This window comes from Malus sylvestris, chromosome 5 (genome assembly GCF_916048215.2).
Source record: "Malus sylvestris chromosome 5, drMalSylv7.2, whole genome shotgun sequence".
NCBI classification, from domain to species: Eukaryota; Viridiplantae; Streptophyta; class Magnoliopsida; order Rosales; family Rosaceae; genus Malus; species Malus sylvestris.
In genome coordinates this window covers 19,586,983-19,608,708 of record NC_062264.1, presented here as the reverse complement: position 1 = coordinate 19,608,708, position 21,726 = coordinate 19,586,983, and the positions used below count along the sequence as shown (strand labels likewise).

Here is a 21,726-nt window from a genome sequence, read left to right as displayed (position 1 = left end):
ACCGGGTATATTATATGCCTATTTTAATTCTTGTATCAAATGATGTTTAGAAATTATATAAATTCTTATATTTATATTTAATGTGTTGCAAATACTTGTGAACTTAGAATTGATCGATGTGGCATGCTCTGAAAATCTAACTCAAGTTCCAAATCTCTCTGGGAGTCTAAAAATTGTGAACATAAATCTCCGTGGCTGTACAAGGGTGGTTGAAATTCCTTGGTATATTCAACATCTTGACAAGCTTACTCATCTTGATCTTAGACGTTGAACCAGTGTCAAGTATCTTCCAGAGATGTCAGGAAATATTCAATTTTATCTTACAGTGGTATAAAGGAGTTGCCCGAATCAGTTTGGTCTAACGAAAATATTTCTTACTTGAATATTAGCTATTGCAAAGACCTGAAGAAACTTCCAAGCAACAGGTGTAAGGTGAAACTCTCTAATTGGTTTAGTCTATGGGGCTTCACATCTCTTCGCGAGTTTTCTGAGCTTCCCAGGGACATGAGATACTCATAACACAATTGATTATAAACTGATATCTGAACTTGTATAAATTTCTCCTAATCAATTGTGTCACTGCGTAGATTTAGAATGGTGTATGCTGCTCATGAAAGGATTGGACTACATTATAGTGTGGTTCGAATTGCATCAAGTGTTCTTGGTTTGAACCTTATAAGCTGTTTGTAATAGACGGTTAGGATTAAAACATCTAAATGAAGGAGAGTGTCATTTGTCCTAAGTTTGTTATATTGTTTAAGTGAGACCGTGAGCTGCACATGAGCTTGCTCACACGAGCAAAGCATGCGAGCTCTAACGGTATTATTTTGTCATTTCCTTCCATCATACTGTATGTGTGATTGCTTCCCTTGCAACTGGATCTAAGACTGAGAAGGAATGAAATGGAGAGCACCGTACTCCCCTTTACAGAAAACCACCATTGTTCATTTCGTGTTCTTCAATATTTTCTAGAAAATCCATTTACAAAACCATATAATCAAAGAACAACAACACATGAAGCCAGTGGAAGTTATGAGCCTGAAGAATCAATTGACGAGTCTGAAACAAGTTCGAGTGATGAAAGCAGTGGACGTGATCAGTATGAAGCCTACGGAAGTGATGAGTCTGTAGAAATTATTGAAATGTAATATTGAGATGGGCAACAATGGACCAAATGCTGAAATTAAGTTTAATTTTACAGGTGAGGTAGCTTTCACTTAATTCTGTTTTCCTAGAATTTGTAAACTTCTGATGTTTTTTTGGAGTAAAATCACTGCACGTCATTAACATTGTTCAAAGCATACCACTAAACAAAAAAATGCTAGAGAAAGGTAAGCATCAAGTAACAAATGATCATAGAAGGGAACCATACTCAAGTGGAGGGATGAAAGGTCACCCCTCCTCATCATTATGTCCTGAGGGGGTGCAAAAACAGCAAAGGTGAGTGGACCATGACTTTATAATAATACTAATAATATGAAAACCATTTTCTTTATGAACATATGAACCCTCCCCCACCCACATGCACACGTGCGTTCTGGAAACACATATATACTGCATCTAGTAAGTTTTTCCAAAAATTCTAGCATTCCATGCAATCATTCGTATAAACAAGTATGAATAAAACAATGCTCAATCATGGTGCTATCATTGCCTAAAGGCAAATCCATAAATCTCATCAATAATGTACTCTCTAGGGGTATCATAGTTGCCCAAAAGCAGTAACTGCCCATCATCCGAAGGTGAAGTTGTACGACACTGGTTACACCAGTGAAGAAACATGGTAGGCTCCATCACCCAAAGGTGAAGCTGTACGACTCTGAGTTAAGCCGGAGAAGAAATATATAACATCACACACCAACACTAGTCGTGGCTAGTGAAGATGTCTGACACCGGTTTCGCCAGTGAAGCTGGGGGTATATCATAAATCTCATCAACTATGTCCTATGGCCGTAGATGTGTTGTATGATAACCCGCTAGATAACTACCAAAACAACAACAACAACAACAACAACAAAGCCTTTTCCCACTAAGTGGGGTCGGCTATATGAATCCTATAACACCATTGCGCGCGGTTTTGTGTCATATCCTCCGTTAGATCCAAGTACTCTAAGTCTTTTCTTAGGGTCTCTTCCAAAGTTTTCCTAGGTTTACCTCTACCCCTTCGGCCCTGAACCTCTATCCCATAGTCCCATCTTCGAACCGAAACGTCAGTAGGCCTTCTTTGTACATGTCCAAATCCATTTTGTGTACGTGTTGATGCTTCACCGCCCAACATTCTGTGCCATACAGCATCGCCGGCCTTATTGCCGTCCTATAAAATTTTCCCTTGAGCTTTAGTGGCCTATGACGGTTACACAACACACCGGGAGCACTCTTCCACTTCATCCATCCAGCTTGTATTCTATGGTTGAGATCTCCATCTAATTCTCCGTGCTTTTGCAAGATAGATCCTAGGTAGCAAAAACAGTCACTCTTTGGTATTTCCTGATCTCCGATCCTCACCCCTAACTCATTTTGGCCTCCATTTGCAATGAACTTGCACTCCATATATTCTGTCTTTGATCGGCTTAGGCGAAGACCTTTAGATTCCAACACTTCTCTCCAAAAGTTAAGCTTCGCATTTACCCCTCCTGAGTTTCATCTATCAACACTATATCGTCTGCGAAAAGCATACACCAAGGAATATCATCTTGAATATGTCCTGTTAACTCATCCATTACCAATGCAAAAAGGTAAGGACTTAAGGATTGTTGATGCCCAAAAACAATGAGGACTTTGGTACAACAGAGAGTAGTAAGTTTGTGATCTTCGCTAGATTGCTCTGGTCATTAGTGTGGATAAGTATGTAAATGGATAGAGACAGGAAAGCAAACACAAGATGTACGTGGTTCACCCAGATTGGCTACGTCCACGGAGTAGAGGAGTTCTCATTAATTGTGAAGGGTTTACGCAAGTACATAGGTTCAAGCTCTCCTTTAGTGAGTACAAGTGAATGATTTAGTACAAATGACATAGGTGTAGGCTCTCGTCTTCACTTGCCTTAACTGTCTCATAGGTAGATGTGGCGTCTTCTCTGGAAGTACGATTCCTCCATCCAGAGGTGGTATCTTTAACTGGTGGAGATGCACAAGGTAATGTATCAATTTCACTTGAAGCTTACTTGTAGTTTCAGGCTTGGTCAAGCGCGATACAAACCATGTAGTAGGAGTCCCCCAAGTCGCCGAGCTAGGGGATCTGCTGAAAGAGGTGACAGACAAGGTAAGCAATCAGAGCTTCAAGCAATCAATCCCAGATCAGAAGTTTGATTTCGAGTTTCGGCTGATTGTTCTCATTCTCCCTATCTTGCAGGCAGCATGAAGGATAAAGAGAAGAAAATGAGAATAGATGATATGAGATACTTTTTCTTTTGAAGAAGTAACTTTCCACAGGCTTATTCTTGAACTGGGCTGGAGGATTTTCTGGTTTCCTCCAGAGTATAAGGCCGACTGAAGAATTTGAGGGTCAAAACACGTCCATCAAATCTAGAGTACGTTCGACCCTGCTAATATGGGATACTTTTGCTGTTTACAAAGTAGTGGATGTATTGGCACGTGTTCTGTTACGCTTGTCTCCACATGCTTCCTTGTATCCTTTTCACTTTCCCTATCTGTTCCTCTGGCAGATGTGGTATCTTCTCTGGAAGCAAAAGATGTTGAAGATGGGTACTCGAGAGCAATTCCAGGTAAGTAATCAGGTAAGGGGTTCCAGGCAGTCAGTTCCTGACTGGAAGCTTGATTCCAAGTGCTGACTGATTGCTCTCTTTCTCCTTGTCTTGCAGGTAAGAACAAGGCCAAAGGAAAAGACAGGGAAAAAGCATGATATGGGATACTCTTGCTTTTAATCCTGATGATATGAGATATTCTTGCTCTGGTGTAGCTTGTTTGCAGAGGTATTATCCGGGGGAAAGAAAGTTGAGTATTTCGAAAGGCTTCGTTGGGAGTGCCCTCTCAGATATGAGGAAGGGTTGAGCATTTTTGCAGGTCTGCCTGTCCGTTGAGGATGGAGGTCGACATATATAGGAGTTTCCCTAACAACAAGTAGTAATGCTATTCCTTTACCCTGCTTGGTCATAGCACGGTAGTGGGAGCTGTCAGCTTCACGTGTGTCAGAGCACTTTGAAAAAGTGGTCTGTGGTATCTGGAAAGCTGATGTTGCGTGTGAAGATTACAGACAAGCTTTATCCAAGGAGATCTGGCTCTCGAAGTTGAGAAAGCGGTGCCTCTTCGGTTTTCGTACAAGCAATCCTATCAGAGATCTGGCTCTCGAGATTTGGAAAACGGTGCCTCTTCGATTTTTGAGAGAGCAATCCTGCTGGGAGTCTAGCTCTCGAGATTCGGAGAGCGGTGTCTCTTCGATTTTTGAGAAAGTAATCATGTTGGGAGTCTGGCTCTCGAGATTCGGAGGACGGTGCCTCTTCGATTTTGGAGCAAGCAATCTTGTTGGGAGTGTTTTCTCGAATGTAAGTAAAGGTTAGGCATGTTTGCTAGTCTACCTTGCCACAGAGCACAAAGGTTGACACACAAGAACTTTCCAATTATCCAGCAGCGGTGCTGTTCCTTTACCCTTGTAGGTAATAATATGGTAGCTAGACCTTCAAAATTTATGTATCTAAACTTTGTTAGTGCTGTTTCTTTGCTATTCTTTTACCCTTCTTGGTCATAGCGATGTAGTGGGAGCTGCAAGCTTCACGTGTCTAAACTTTGTCAGAGATATTTGGCAAAGTTATCTATGGTACCCATGAGCTGATTGTGAGTGTGGAAAGTGGATGATTGAACAATAAAATCCACGTGCTTTCTACTTCACCAAAAATCTTCAACAGAATGCCCGTAATTTCAGCAAAGCTGAGTGTGCATGTGATAGGTGCTGACAAGGCTGAAAAAAACAGGTGCCTCTTCGATTTCTGAGATCGGCCCTCGTGGTCTCTGAGCAGCCCAGCTTTTGAGAAAGCAAGTGCCTCTTCGATTTCTGAGATCGGCCTTCGTGGTCTTTGAGCAGCCCAGCTTTTGAGAAAGCAAACACCTATTCGATTTCTGAGATCAGCCATCGTGGTCTCTGAGCAGCCCAGCTTTTGAGAAACCAAATGCCTCTTCGATTTCTGGGCAGGCGCCTCTTCGATTTCTGAAGCTCTGTCGAGTGCAGATTTTTATAGAGGCTGACATTAAGTTCCAAAGCACACTTGAATCTTCACCAGTAGAAGCTCCCTTCTTGCACTTCTAAGATCTTGATTTGTCCGACCTCTTCTCTCTTCAACACCTTTGAAAATGTCTGGCCCCTCCGACCGTCGTTTTGACTTGAACCTCGTTGAAGAGGCAGCCACGCCTTCTCCAGACAACATATGGCGCCCATCCTTCTTATCCCCTACTGGTCCGCTTACCGTTGGGGATTCCGTGATGAAGAATGATATGACTGCTGCGGTGGTGGCCAGGAACCTTCTCACTCCCAAAGATAACAGACTACTTTCCAAACGGTCTGATGAGTTGGCTGTTAAGGATTCTCTGGCTCTAAGTGTTCAGTGTGCAGGTTCTGTGTCTAATATGGCCCAGCGCCTATTTGCTCGAACCCGCCAAGTTGAATCATTAGCGGCTGAAGTGATGAGTCTCAAACAAGAGATTAGAGGGCTCAAGCATGAGAATAAACAGTTGCACCGGCTCGCACATGACTATGCTACAAACATGAAGAGGAAGCTTGACCAGATGAAGGAATCTGATGGTCAGGTTTTACTTGATCATCAGCGGTTTGTGGGTTTGTTCCAAAGGCATTTATTGCCTTCGTCTTCTAGGGCTGTACCGCGTACTGAAGCTCCAAATGATCAACCTTCGATGCCTCCTCCTTCTAGGGTTTTGTCCAGTACTGAGGCTTCGAATGATCCCCCTCCGGTGCCTTCTCTTTCTGGGGCTCTACCGACTGTTGAGACTTCTCCTAAGCAACCTTTGTGAAGGCTCCCTCTTGTTTGTTTATTTTGACTCATGTATATGTACATATTTGTAACTTATCGGAGATATCAATAAATAAGTTTTGCTTCATTTCAACGTATTGTGTTAAATACACCAAAGCCTTCTTGACTGAGTAGGGTCGGCTATATGAATCTTAGAATGCCATTTTGCTCAGTCTTTTGTCATGTCCTCCGTTAGATCCAAATACTCTAAGTCTTTTCTTAGAGTCTCTTCCAAAGTTTTCCTAGGTCTTCCTCTACCCCTCCGGCCCTGAACCTCTGTCCCGTAGTCGCATCTTCTAACCGGAACGTCAGTAGGCCTTCTTTGCACATGTTCAAACCACCGTAACCGATTTTCTCTCAATTTTCCTACAATTTCGGCTACTCCTACTTTACCTCAGATATCTTCATTCCTAATCTTATCCTTTCTCGTGTGCCCACACATCTAACGAAGCATCCTCATCTCCGCTACACCCATTTTGTGTACGTGTTGATGCTTCACCGCCCAACATTCTGTGCCATACAGCATCGCCGGCCTTATTCCTGTCCTATAAAATTTTCCCTTGAGCTTCAATGGCATACGGCGGTCACACAACATGCCGGATGCACTCTTCCACTTCATCCATCCAGCTTGTATTCTATGGTTGAGATCTCCATCTAATTCTCCGTTCTTTTGCAAGATAGATCCTAAGTAGCGAAAACGATCGCTCTTTGGTATTTCCTGATCTCCGATCCTCACCCCTAACTCATTTTGGCCTCCATTTGTACTGAACTTGCACTCCATATATTATGTCTTTGATCGGCTTAGGCGAAGACCTTTAGATTCCAACACTTCTCTCCAAAGGTTAAGCTTCGCATTTACCCCTTCCTGAGTTTCATTTATCAACACTATATCGTCTGCGAAAAGCATACACCAAGGAATATCATCTTGAATATGTCCTGTTAACTCATCCATTACCAACGTAAAAAGGTAAGGACTTAAGGATGAGCCTTGATGTAATCCTACAGTTATGGGGAAGCTTTCGGTTTGTCCTTCATGAGTTCTTACGGTAGTCTTTGCTCCTTCATACATATCCTTTATAGCTTGGATATATGCTACTCGTACTTCTTTCTTCTCTAAAATCCTCCAAAGAATGTCTCTTGGGACCCTATCATACGCTTTTTCCAAATCTATAAAGACCATATGTAAATCCTTTTTCCCATCTCTATATCTTTCCATCAATCTTCGTAAGAGATAGATTGCCTCCATGGTTGAGCGCCCTGGCATGAACCCGAATTGGTTGTCCGAAACCCGTGTCTCTTGCCTCAATCTATGCTCAATGACTCTCTCCCATAGCTTCATTGTATGGCTCATTAGCTTAATACCCCTATAGTTCATGCAATTTTGTACGTCGCCCTTATTCTTGTAGATAGGCACCAAAGTGCTCTTTCGCCACTCAGTTGGCATCTTCTTCGTTTTCAAAATCCTATTGAAAAGGTTAGTGAGCCATGTTATACCTGTCTCTCCCAAGACTTTTCTATGCTTCATCTTCTTCAAAGCTACAACCACTTCTTCCTTCCTGATTCGACGATAAAAGGAGTAGTTTCTACACTCTTCTGAGTTACTCAACTCCCCTAAAGAAGTACTCCTTTCATGTCCTTCATTGAAAAGATTATGAAAATAACCTCTCCATCTGTCTTTGACCGCATTCTCTGTATCAAGAATCTTTCCATCCTCATCCTTGATGCACCTCACTTGGTTTAGGTCCCTTGTCTTCTTTTCCCTTGCTCTAGCTAGTTTATAGATATCCAACTCTCCTTCTTTGGTATCTAGTCGCTTATACATGTCGTCATAAGCCGCTAACTTAGCTTCTCTCACAGCTTTCTTCGCCTCTTGCTTCGCTCTTCTATACCTTTCACCATTTTCATCGGTCCTGTCCTTGTATAAGGCTTTACAACATTCCTTCTTAGCCTTCACCTTTGTTTGTACCTCCTCATTCCACCACCAAGATTCCTTTTGGTGTGGGGCAAAGCCCTTGGACTCTCCTAATACCTCTTTTGCTACTTTTCAGATACAACTAGCCATGGAATCCCACATTTGGCTAGCTTCCCCCTCTCTATCCCACCCACACTGGGTGATTACTTTCTCTTTGAAAATGGCTTGTTTTTCTCCTTTTAGATTCCACCATCTAGTCCTTGGGCACTTCCAAGTCTTGTTCTTTTTTCTCACTCTTTTGATATGTACATCCATCACCAACAAGTGATGTTGATTAGTCAAGCTCTCTCCCGGTATAACTTTGCAATCCTTACAAGTTATACGATCCCCTTTCCTCATTAGAAGAAAATCTATTTGTGTTTTTGACGACCCACTCTTGTAGGTGATCACATGTTCTTCTCTCTTCTTAAAGAAGGTGTTGGCTAAGAAGAGATCATATGCCATTACAAAATCCAAGATAGCTTCCCCATCCTCGTTTCTCTCCCCAAAACCATGGCCACCATGAAAACCTCTATAGTTGCCTGTCTCCCTGCCCACGTGTCCATTTAAATCTCCTCCTATAAATAACTTCTCCGTCTGGGCAATTCCTTGCACCAAGTCTCCAAGGTCTTCCCAAAATTTCTCCTTCGAACTCGTATCCAACCCTACTTGAGGTGCGTACGCACTAATGACATTGATGAGTTCTTGTCCTATTACAATCTTGATTGCCATGATTCTATCTCCTACCCTCTTGACATCTACAACATCTTGTGTCAAGGTCTTGTCCACGATGATGCCAACACCGTTTCTCGTTCTACTTGTGCCCGAATACCAAAGTTTAAACCCTGAGTTTTCTAGATCCTTTGCCTTAAGACCAACCCACTTAGTTTCTTGTAGGCACATAATATTTATCCTTCTCCTCACCATAACTTCCACTACTTCCATAGATTTTCCCGTTAAGGTTCCTATATTCCACGTTCCTAAACGCATTATACTCTCTTGAACTCTACCCTTCTGTCCTAGCTTCTTCACCCTCCCCCGTCCAATAGGATCAAAGTACTTCTTTTGTGTGTCCTGTGTAAAGTTGATAGGAGCATATGCTCCCGAACAACTTTGAGTGGAGTCGTTCGAAAAGAAGTTTATATGGCCCCCTTGCTTATTTAACACTGCATCCGGGTGCCGATGGAGATACAGCGACCCTTGCTCACTTATCACTGTGCTCGGGCCACACAGCGCGCCACTTACGGGTGACGCCCTAGCTTTAGCGTGATTTCGTTCTGGATTCATTTTCATAAGGATTCGACGTAACTGTGGAGTGCCGGCTGTCGACTACCTGACGCCATCCCCCTCCTCCTTTACCCGGGCTTGGGACCGGCAATGTATGATAAACTTACACAGGCGGAGTTAGATAACTACCAAAACATACCTCAAAAATCTCATATCAAAATCAAGAGCTCAAAAGCTCAAAATCTCATCTCATTAATCCATGATAGCACATACTCATAAATCCGTATACTAAAATCATCCGAAAGCCATAGATTTTCATATACAAGAATCCAATCATTTATAACCTTTTGAAAAACATAAATTTGATAAATAAAAAAGATTCCATGAAAGCAATTTAATAAATCATTAGTATGGGAAAACATACTATAACATATGCTCCATTCATGAAATATGAAATGCATGCAAGCCTAATGTTTTATAAAAACATGCAATTTAGGAAGGGGTCCACTCACAAGTATTCTGTTACTGGAGAACCTCTCGAACTAAGGAGGACCGGTTCACTTCCAACCAATGCATCTAAACACAAATGAAGACCATTTAATAAAACACTACTAAAACGATGAAATTTAGGAAAACGGACAGCGGATGAGGATTCGACACGTCGAATAACCTAAGAAATGACCTTAGGTTCCCCCACGCGCCACTACGAGGTGACGGCCTAGAAGGCCAGACCTTGAGATGGGTCGTCAGAAAAGTCATTGAATCCGCCGTGGACGGCTGCGGAGCACAATACCTCTGGGGAAGGCACATGTGCTCCACATACCACCATGACCTGCACCCACGTGCAGGCCACGCGTCGGTCCAAGAAGCTGGGTTTAGGTCCAGGTTGGATCGGATCTAGGTAGGGTATGGGCTTGGGTTATAGGGTTTGGATTTGGTTTAGGGCTAATGGGTTGGGCCTGGGCTACTAGGTTAATGGGCCGAGTTATTGGTTTGGATCTGGCCCAAAGGTTTGGGTTGGATATTAAGTTGGGTTTTTGGTTCACGGGTCGGGTCAACCTGATTCCAGGCCATGGGTTCGGTCGGAATTTGGGCAATAATTTCTGATCTCCGTTCAAGCTCAAATCAACACCATTTGTAATGATTCAAAAACCAAAATGAAGCTAATAGAGTAAGGATTCGAGTCGTACCAAGATGAGGTTGAGTCGTGGTCGAGATCGATCGGAAAATAGCTTGCAACCTATGCTCTTTCATCGAAAAACTAGAAAAATGTTTTCCCAAGTTGTTTCTACGTTCAAACGTCACCAAAGTTCTCAAAACTACCCTAATCTAACCTATAACATTATCGCCGGAGAGGAGAGAAGAAAGTAGAGACGAGAGAGAGAAAGAGGGAAAGTTCTAGAGAGAGATGTCACAGGAGTGGGGAGAAAAGGACACTAGAAATGGGGGAAAGGAACGCCACATGTCAGCCATGTAGAGGTTCAAATGGAGAAATATCCCTACTTATGTAATTACCAAAATGCCCTTAAAGTTCAAAAATCGTAAAAGCTTCGCTTTAGCTCCGAATTCTATTCTGATTGTGCCAACGCGTTCGTATTGACAAGAGCTACGGAAATAAAAGAAACGAAAAATTCTAACGAGTCGACGAACGAAAGTCAACGTTCCCATTATTAGGAGAATTTTCGAATTTTAACCAATTTATACGTAAATTTTGAAACGGGTTGTTACATTGCGTGTTAGAGCATAAAGCTACTATATAGTTTCTCATAAATTGAATAATATGATGGCCACCAATGTTTCATGAACCAACTCCACCCGTTTTTTTTTTCCACTTATAAGTGAAGAGGAATACCACGAGACCGTAGTACTAAGTGGCTAATAGCGCCCCTAGTTAGCTTTTAAAAGTTTTAAAAAGATGATTTGGCCTTCGTGTTGTCTTGGCCTTTGGAATTGGAAGTGAATTTCAATTCCAAGGTTTCGCTCATTGATTTAGAAATGCAAATGCTTTCTAATTGTTTAACCTTCAATTGAAGACTTATTTAGCGCAGTTCCAATGTTGGAAGCCCCCCTGGGCAATAAGCAACTCAATCCCTTTAAATGAATAGTAACTGCTTGCAATGAACAGCAACTGCTCAAGTGCATCTCCACCCCGATTTTGTCACACCATATGTTATTATCCAAAAGTACAATTTTTGTGGATAGATTTTCGAATATATTTTTAACCAAATCCGTCATACCACATGTATGTGTTTATTTAGAATCGTTGAGGATAGATTTTTGTATTTGAAAATATTAAAATGTGATGTAAGATGGAAGATAATGGTAAGGTATTTATAGAAATAAAATTATTTTTTAAAAAAATATTATAATTTGAAAAAAAAAGAAGATATAATTTAAAAAAAAAAGATTTTTTATTTGAATTTTTAATTAATTTTTTAATATTTTTTAAAAATTTTATTAACTTAATTAATGTAGACCGTTGGATTACAAAAACAATTGAAATCCAATAGACCTTATTGTGATACGTGGCCCAACAATAACAATTCTGTTTTTTTTTTAAGCCGAAAAAATGTGGGACTTGATTTGGAAATCTAAAGGTCTAGATTGTGCCATGTCATCTAGATGTTGGGGAGATTTGAAATTTTTTTTACCATGGAAATCCAACGGCCTGAAAGCAACCACGTCGGTTCAAGACAACGGTAACTGAGTAGGCTACCACGCGGGCCCCACTTTTTGAAACCTTGACAGAAACGCGCCACCACACACACATGTTGTTTATGCGCTTGACGCAAAAAAAAATTAATAATATGACTGAAGTTAGCTTTACGTCACATCCGCTCAGGCGTTCAGGCCGTGGACTTTTGCCTGACTTATTCCTCAAACTCACCTTGAGCCCAATTGCCCAACTGGGCCTTGGGGGAGGGTGGGGAATGGATTTCATTGCCCATCAACAACGCAATTGGCCATGGTTGAGTTGCTCTTACATCCCACTTGAATTCTAGACTAAAAACGCACCAAGAAGTTAGTCACCCAAATGCTACGGTAGTCCTTGTCGAGATCAAATTACATTGGATGCTCTGCTGATCAGAAGATGAAATCGAGCAACAAAGTTTGTACATAAAGAGCGTAAGGCCGGAAAGATGGGGCCTATTGGCTACTGTGTGTTTGCCACTACGCGAGTTGTGACTTGGTAAATTGGTTCAGCTATCAAAGTGAGGGATCTTCAGCAAACATGCAGCTTCTTCCAAATTGGTTTCGAATAGGTTTATTTGGTTTAGCTCTCTCTGCTGCTGTTTCTGGTTCAAAGCCAATGTGTATGTTGAAGGTAAAAGCTAATTTCATTGTCAAATTCATGGGTGAAAGGCATGAACTATTCACTTCTGACTTGTTTATCCCAGTACCCCCCTGGAAAGACTAACTTATGACCAACATCACGTGTATGTGTGGAATGAGTCCTCTAGAAGTGAAGAGGTAGCAAAAAAACGCTCCCTTGATGTTTACAAACTTGCCAATGAGGCATCTATTAAATTTTGCCTGGTGGACGATATGAATGTGGAAAGTTGTGGCATAAATTCAAATTTGATCATGACTACAGGTCGAGGGAACCAAAAGTAGAAGAAGAAACATGACAAGATGACAATTCCAAAGGTGGTGGATCAAAGAGATGAGCCTGAAGCCAGTTGATCAAGTGAGTTCAAAGAAAACGAAAGTGATGATCATGGGTCTGAAGCCAATGGAACAGATAATAATTTGGACTTTTAATCCAACAATTTTAAGCATCATTATCCAATAGAAATAGGAAAAACTTTACATCAAGTTTGTACTTTGATAGCTCACTTATCTGTCCAAGAAATAAGACGACAAATAGGCAAGGCTTTTATTATTTTAGTATCGTTTAACAAGTTATGGACAAGTGTGTAATATCCTGTTTGTTGTCTTTAAAACTTGATTTGCAAGTCCAGCGGCATCTTGAAACTCGCCTTTATATCATAAACTTAGACATTAACTAACACGACATGCCCAAGGCAAAGTAAAATCTCACGACCAAACACTTAGAACATTAGACACAACAAAAATATGCGATAGTTCGATGGCTGAACTGCAATGAGCAAAAAATATGAATGGCCCGACTGGACTAACAACTGCAAAACTTGTTCTCGTTTAAAAAAATACAGCAAATTAAAGCCGAAAAAGAAAGGCACACCCCCTGTTTAACAGTATATACAAACATCAAATTCGTAATGATGATAAAACTAAAGGGGTCTTCGCTTCAAAAGGACTAGGAACATTCCAAACTTAAGAAGAGAAATTATACATCGCGCAACAAGCTAAAGGTAAAAAAAAAAAAATGAAGAAAAAGTGATGCATACACAGTAATGAAATACAAAATTTCCAAGTACCTTCTATCAGCGTCGGTTGCTTCCTTGAACTTTTAGTTCAGTGAGTTAACCTCCTCTGTACTCAGTTGCTTTACAAGATGTTTCTCCAATTCTAGGACTCTCCCATTCTGCTGATTGGCCCACTGCTTTTCCTTAGCATGAGAAGGAGCAACTGGCTTCGGTGGCCTTCCTCCAGATGGGGGTGCCATGTGTTAAGCACCAGGACCAGGCATCAGTTGCTGTTGTTGAAAAAGACATGTTCTCTTTCAAGATAATGTGGCATGAAGGGTCGTCATTTATCAATCTAGACTGCACATTTAGACAGGACTCAATTTAATAGTATTTATGGATATTTGTAAGTCAATTGGCCAGCAAAAAATTACTCCCAATTACAAATAAAATTTTATATCTACAAACTATCTATGGCATATGGAAGTTTTTACATCAAAATACGAACACATCATGCAAAGAATGGACATCCAGCAGCAAAGAATCTCGCAGAAAAATATGCTCGATCTAGCCTGTTATGTTCAGGAATTTAAGCTAACTGTCACCGACTTAACATTGTCAATCATCCACCACCCAAAAGATGAAAAATAAACAACTTTAACTCCGGGACAGGGGATGGTACAATTTTTGCAAAGATGTATCAGTTCGTTACCAGCTAACATAGAATAGAAGCAATGAAAATAAAAGAGCTTCAATATCCACACGACACCTGTGCCTGTAAAACACAAGCCAAAAGATGAATACAAAGAAAATAGTACTACCTCTTGGTAATCCCCATTTCATAAATAGGCCGCGCGCATGTTCACCGGTGATTTTCCCATACTGTCTGTGTCAACTTTCACAAAAATATTAGTGTACTTCTGAACATCAGTTTGAGTCATCCTAGGCCATGACATATGGGACTGACTAGAAGCAGAGTTCCCAGCTCCAGGTGAAACTCCAGTAGCACTAGTCTGAACTGAGACCTACTGGTTTGCTCTTTCAAATGACTGGGCCTGCTGAGGCTGGCTGAAGACTGGGTCCCAGCAGATACTGGCACAAAGGCTGATGAGATGGGTAAAATTCTGCTTTGGTTGAGAGGGGGTTGCACAAAACATCTTCAAAAGATGAGTCATGAGTAAAGCCATTCCCAGATATATTTGATGGTTTGGAATCCTTAGCCGGTGTCTTGGAGGTCTGATCGCAGAACCTGTCTGTGGGCTAGGTGGTAGGGAAGCTGTTGGTCCTGATGTTGCCAGCCCAAATACATCCTTTGTTGCAGGAGTGATCCCTTTGTTTACAACTTGCAAGGGTTTCCCGGTCATTGCCCCACCTGCCCTTCACCAAAGTTCGACAAGCTTGAGTTTTGTGGTTGAGTTTTGCCAGAGCTCCCAATGCTATGTAATGTTGTAGCTGAAGGCTGCATGGCGCTGAAGACAATGGCAAGATCAAGGACAACATCACTTGTCTGTCCAAGAATAAGACTGACAAACAGGATAAATTTTTAGTTACGACCGCAACACAAGTGGTACACCACGTGTTTTAATAGAAGTAGAAAATTTTATTTTTAAGTTATTAACTTTTTAGCACACATATCTCACCATTTGTATAATGACACATTGTGTACCACCCTGTATACCGGTCACATTGAAAAATCTCTTGACAAACAGCTAGGCTCTTATTTTTTTAGTATTGTTCATACATTATAAAGGGCAAGGTTATGGACAAGTGTGTGTACCATCATATTTTTTTATCTTTAATCAAGTCTAGACGCATCTTGAAATTCGCCTTTATATCATAAACTTAGACATTAATTAATACGCCAAACCCAGGGCCAAGTAAATATCTCACGACCAAGCGCGATAGTTTGAACATTCGACACTACAAAAATACGTGAAAGTTCAATGGCTGAACTGCAATGAGCGAAAAATATGAATGGCCCAATTGGACTAACACCGGAAAAACACACTGTTCTTGTTTGAACCAAACAAAGATTAGTAGAACAAAGTTTAGGGTTGTGTTATCCACACACCCCCATTTTACTTCTCACACACCCCTTGATAATTTCTGTCCGTTGATATTCTTCAATTCATCTGACTTGACAGCTAAAAATTAAAAAGGTGTGTGAGAAATAAAATGAGTGTGTGGATATCACACCCCCAAAATTTATTAGAGGGGGTAAAAATATCTTTAAGGACCAATGTTCATCCCCTCTTTATATAAGGACCTAGATATCCTTCGTTTTATTAAAAAAAAAAAAAAAAAAAAAAACTGCACGACCAGCAGGGTTGTTCTTGAAATAAACTTGTTTGTATTGATAAATTATGACCGGCATTAATATTGTCTACTATCTAAAAGGAATCAGTTGTCTACATTTTTGGAACCTTTTACCCCCGACAAAATTCTTGGCTTCGCCACTGTTGTCTAAACGCAGTACCTGTAATTTGCGGAAACGCCTGATTTCTAGAGGGATTTTATGATTGAAGCTATTGTCCTGGAGATGCAATGCCCTAAAAAAGCTTAGGTTTCCTACGTGTGGAGGATGTTTTGTACTGCAGGTCACTTAGACCTAACAATTTCTTACACGATCAGTTAACACGACACATAAACGACACGAAAATAACGAGTTTTGGGTTGATACGGTAACTAATCGAGTCGTTATCGAGTCACACGATAAGAACCCGTTAATAACGGGTCATTAACAGGTTTACAAAAGGGTGATGTGCGGGTAACCCGTTTCGACACATTCAGAAAAATGTTATTTTGATGATTTTAAATTTTAAACTACTAAAAAAACTTACAATAAAATAAAATAGTCATAGTTTATATGTATATATATTGTATATTAGATCTATATTATTGTATTATTATTCTATATAAGTTTAAAAAAAATTAAGTTTTATTTATTTATTTATTTTTATAGTTTACTATAGGCAGATTAAAAAATTATAAAACACATTAAAAAAATATCAAGTAATTTGAAAATACCACACACATTAAAAATTATAATAATTAATTTATAAGTGTGAAAATATAGGCAACCCCTCATGATCGCATCCTCCACGCTTTTCAAATTGGTACATCGCCATTTGAATTTTATTAGAACCATACAAACCCTCATGAATAATATTTTTAAGGGAATTCAAAATAAATAAAATTCATAATCATTAATGTACAAGTCTGAAAAATATAAAAACATATATAAACGCTCATGATCGCATCCTCAACCTTGAAACGAAACTTCCTTTATTTTGCATATCCTTGAACATTTGGTATTTTGTAGTAAGGCTTTTTAGCCAAAATAGTCCCTGAGATTTGCATAACACATCACTTTGGTCCTTGAGATTGAAAATCAATAGAAATTGTCCATGAGATTGTTCTGTTGGAACCCCCAGTCCCACATCGGACAGAGGGAGAAGAGAAGAGTGCTTTAAATAGAAATACCCCTCTCTAACTAACATCAAGGCCTTTTGTGATAAAACCCCACACCTGAGGATTGTGCAGGTGGTTAAGTGGGGACAGTATCGGTGTTGTTGGAGTGGGCCCTCGGCCCGTCGACCTGAAAATTTCCACATGGTATCAGAGCCAGGGGACGGGCCCGTACTGCCACGTGATTGGGTGGGTCCCCATTGGCCCCGCGTGATTGTCCACGTAGGCCAAAGATGCCACGTGTTTGGGTGGGTCCCCATTGGCCCCGTGTGATTGGGTGAGTCCCGACATGGCTCCACGTGGTTGCCGATGTGTGGAAATTCACGTGTGACCCATAAGTGGGGTCTCACGTGCGGGGGAGTGTTGGAACCCCCAGTCCCACATCGGACAGAGGGAGAAGAGAAGAGTGCTTTAAATAGAAATACCCATCTCTAACTAACATCGAGGCCTTTTGTGATAAAACCCACACCTGAGGATTGTGCAGGTGGTTAAGTGGGGACAGTATCGGTGTTGTTAGAGTGGGCCCTCGGCCCGTCGACCTGAAAACTTCCACATGTTCATCATCCATTATTTTGGTCATTCCGTTAACGACTCTGTTAAGTGTCCCGGAGCTCTTGACCGGAAGTTTGGTCAATTTTCAAAGCTTCATAACTAAATTGTTTCTTAACTAAATTCAACCCATAATATATCAAAATGAAGATAGGAAGGTGTAGAACAAGATTATACCTATTTAGAAGCCCAATGGTTGCAGAGAGCCAGAAAATAGCCTGAAAGATGACTGGTTCACGGGAAAACTGGAAAACTTGCCGGAAACTGAGTAAATTTTAAACATTCATAACTTCTTCAATACTCAATGAAATTGAGTGATTCAAAAACGAAAATCATACTTCTAGACGAGATGAAGTGAATGGTACCTTTCTCGATGACTAAATTGACGTGGTTTGGTCGGAAACTCGACTACCAAGACAACCACTTTCGAGCCAAAACACGGCGATTTAGCTATATAGAGAGGTACCATTCTCTTCGTCTCATCGGGAAATCGAGTGATTCAAAAACGAAAATCATACTTCTAGACGAGATGAGGTGAATGGTACCTTTCTCGATGGCTAAATTGACGTGGTTTGGCCGAAAACTCGACTACCAAGACAGCCACTTTCGAGCCAAAACACGGCAATTTAGCTATATAGAGAGGTACCATTCTCTTCGTCTCATCGAGAAGTATAATTTTTGTTTTCGAATCACTCGATTTCGTTGAGTATTGAAGAAGTTATAAACGTTTAAAGTTTACCCAGTTTCCAGCGAGTTTTCCAGTTTTCCGACGAACCAATCACCTTTCAGGTTATTTTCCGGCCATCTCCAGCAATCATTGGGCTTCCAAATGATATAATCTTGTTCTATACTTTCCTATCTTCATTTTAATATATTATGGGTCAAATTTGGTTTAGAAACGATTGAGTTACAAAGCTTTGAAAATTGCCCAAACTTCCGGCCAAGAGCTCCATGACATTTAATGGAGTTTTTAACGGAAGAACCAAAATAATGGATGGTGGACAATCTCAGGGACCATTTCTATTGATTTTCAATATTAGGACCAAAGTGATGTGTTATGCAAATCTCAGGGACCATTTTGGATAAAAAGCCTTGTAGTAATGTACTAATGTTTTTTCATTAGGCTCATATTTTGGGGTATGTAATACTTGAAAGCCGAATGTCTTTCTTTTATGTTTTGAAGTAATATTTATGTGGCAAAGTGGTATGCATATACTAACTTAGTATTATGTTTTCCATGTTTTTGGGTCAAATTGTGTTATTCATTTTCATTATTTATTTGATTTAAAGTATATTTACTTTAAAGGGTAACGGGCCGGATCATATTACTTGATAAAATTAATTAGTCGATTTTGGGTTGGGTCATATTACCCATTTACTTTAACAGGTGTTGCACGACACGACCCGTTAAAATATCGGGTATGTCATAAAAATGACACGAACACAGAAAACACGACACTAATGCCAGATCTAAGGTCATCTCCCTGCCATTAACAAAATTGAGTGTAGTCATTCCAGAGTTGATGGCCCTGTGGCGGTCCTGCTTTATTTGAGCTTGGTGTTTAGCAGTGGCTGCCTAGCTCTCATTCCCTTTGCACTGAGCTCCAACAGCAGACTAGTGCATCAAGAAATGACAATGCTAACATCAAATCTTTGAACATAAGTCACCAAATTAGAATAGGCCTAACATGGTCCACTACTAATATCTCCGAATTGTCCATACGTAACTATCAATTACTAAGTGTTGGGTTTTATCACAAAATATTTTGGTGATATTTGGGGTAGTCTCTCATATATTGGTTGTATATTATTTTGTCGTATGTCCAATATGAAATCTAATTCTTTAACATTAATTTAATATTAAATTGTGATTAAAACACTAAAATCCCACCAATTTATTCTCTAATTTTGATATCAAATTCCGACAAGTGACAATGCATGGCAAGAAGAATGTGAATACGGGGAGAAGTTTCAAATGGGTTAATTATTTCTAAGGACCAAGTCATTCATCTACTTGCTAGTCTTTTCTCGTGAAACTGTTGTTAGTCTTTGGTTTCTTAGTCTTTGAGTGATTGACTTTACGAGGCAATAAATTTTAGGGGTGCTTTCTTAATTCTCGTTTTCCAGGAAATTCAAAGAAAGAAAATGACTAGGTTGAACAAAAGACCAACCCCAAACGTGTTGTCCATGGAGTAATACTTTGACTCAAGATGTGAGTGGTGGCTTCGGGTTGTTAGGGAAGTTGATGCCATGACAATTAGGAAAAAATTTTAGTTGTGACGGGAACACGAATGATAAACCATATGTTTTTATATAAGTGATGGGAAATTTTATTTTTTTAAGTTATTAATTTTTTAACACACGTATCCCACTATTTATATAACGACACGTGGTGTATCATCTCGTGTGACGATCACACTGAAAAATCTCTTGACAATTAGGTGCTTGAGAAATTTCTTCTTATAATACCAATGATAGTTTGACACTGGACATAAACTTCTTTTTCTCTAGTATCAGGTGAGAATAACTTTGGTTCCCAATCCAATGACGTGTACTTGCCTGAAATCATCTTGGCTTTCTTTGCGTGTATTGAACAGGTGGGAATTTGAATTATTCTTATTCATGATTTCGTTTAAGTTTACTATAAGTTAAATAACTCATACGAAGCTAATACAAATAAAATAAAATAAAATAAATAAAAAACCAAAAATATCGTATTGGATAGTTAATCCCATACCGATATATTTATATTTCCATGATCCATAAAGGGGTTTCTCCATTTTAATCCTTTATGTTTAGATTATATATTCATTATAGTCTTTTGACTAAATTTTCATGTCATCATAAATATTAAAATTCATATTTTCTTGTTTTTAAATATTTAATGCGTTTTTTGGTTCCTATAATGCCTCTATTAAATATTTGATTTAATTTGCTCCATATTTTTTGCATTGATTATTGTTTGGTTTTCTCAAATGATAATCACAGTCCAAAAAAATATTAGTGATACATTACAAGAATTAACAAATACCTAATTCAAATTATTCATTATCACCATCCAAAGCATAGAGGAAATAAAGATAGCCAAATTATGTATTATACATAATCGAATGCATTTAAACCATGTCCTAATGTGCTTAAATCATAGTACATAGTCGAATGCACATAAATCATAATACCAAGTCAAATGCACCTAAACTATGGTACCTACCACAATGCACCTAAATATGTAATCATAATATCTATTTGAATACACCTAAATCATAGTACCTACATTAATGCACCTAAATTATAGTACTTACATGAATGCACCTAAATCATAATATCTAGTCGAACGCACCTAAATATTTGTACCTTAGGTCCCATGTTAAAAAAAAGTTGATGCTATTACAAGATACTATATACATAGCCCTCTTAATTTTAGAAAATAAATTACCAATTTCTCAAATATGAATTGAAATCAGTTTGAAATTTGAATGAGAATTAAAAAAAACTACCACAAAATATCATATACATCCTAAAAATAAGCTATAATAAATGACATCATATGATTGTAAACAAAAAGAAAAAAGTCTTCATTACAAACATTGACAAATGGGTATAATTGGAAGAATAACAAAGAAATAATTATGTAGGCTGACGTCGGGCAGGGACTTAATTCAATTGTTAATTTTCCATACGATATTTGTCTAAACTAAATCTTTTTTAAGGATCAATATCTAGATTCCAAACAAATGAATAAAGAACTCACAAGTCACATCATCTTATCGAACAAATGATCATTAAATACTACGACTTAGTGATATTACTCTTTTGATATAAATTGATGATAAGTTTGATATAAATTGATCACTAAATATTACGATTTAGTGGTAATAATCTTTACTTCAATGATAAATTTGATATAAATTTACTCCCTACCACTGTTCTAAAAATCCTACCTTAGCGTCAATTAGGCATTAGGCGGCTGGTTACAGTCCTAATTAATGCCTAGACGTTTAAAAATTAAGAAATAACGCCTAGATCTTCTGAGGCGCCTGCCTAGACCGTGTGCCTTCAATGATAAATTTGATATAAATTTACTCCCTACCACTGTTCTAAAAATCCTAGCTTAGTGCCGCCTAGGCATTAGACGGCTGGCTATCGTTCTGATTAATGCATATACGTTTAAAAATTAAGAAATGACGCCTAGACCTTCTGAGACGCCTGCCTAGACTGTTTAGGTT

At 39.4% G+C, this 21,726-nt stretch overlaps 1 protein-coding gene and 1 long non-coding RNA gene across 2 annotated transcripts; both read right to left on the bottom strand.

The window, feature by feature from the left end:
- Positions 1–7,492: 7,492 nt before the first annotated feature.
- Positions 7,493–9,304, bottom strand: LOC126623927 (uncharacterized). Its single transcript, XM_050292903.1, has one exon. The coding sequence runs from the start codon at positions 9,219–9,221 to the stop codon at positions 8,022–8,024; it is 1,200 nt and encodes a 399-aa protein (XP_050148860.1). The 5' UTR covers positions 9,222–9,304; the 3' UTR covers positions 7,493–8,021.
- Positions 9,305–13,859: 4,555 nt separating this feature from the next.
- On the bottom strand, positions 13,860–14,142 carry LOC126623936 (uncharacterized). The gene is made up of 2 exons (XR_007623937.1): positions 13,988–14,142; positions 13,860–13,954 (listed from the first exon to the last, which is right to left on the bottom strand). It is a non-coding gene; the product is annotated as an uncharacterized LOC126623936 (long non-coding RNA).
- Between the last annotated feature and the right edge of the window lie 7,584 nt (positions 14,143–21,726).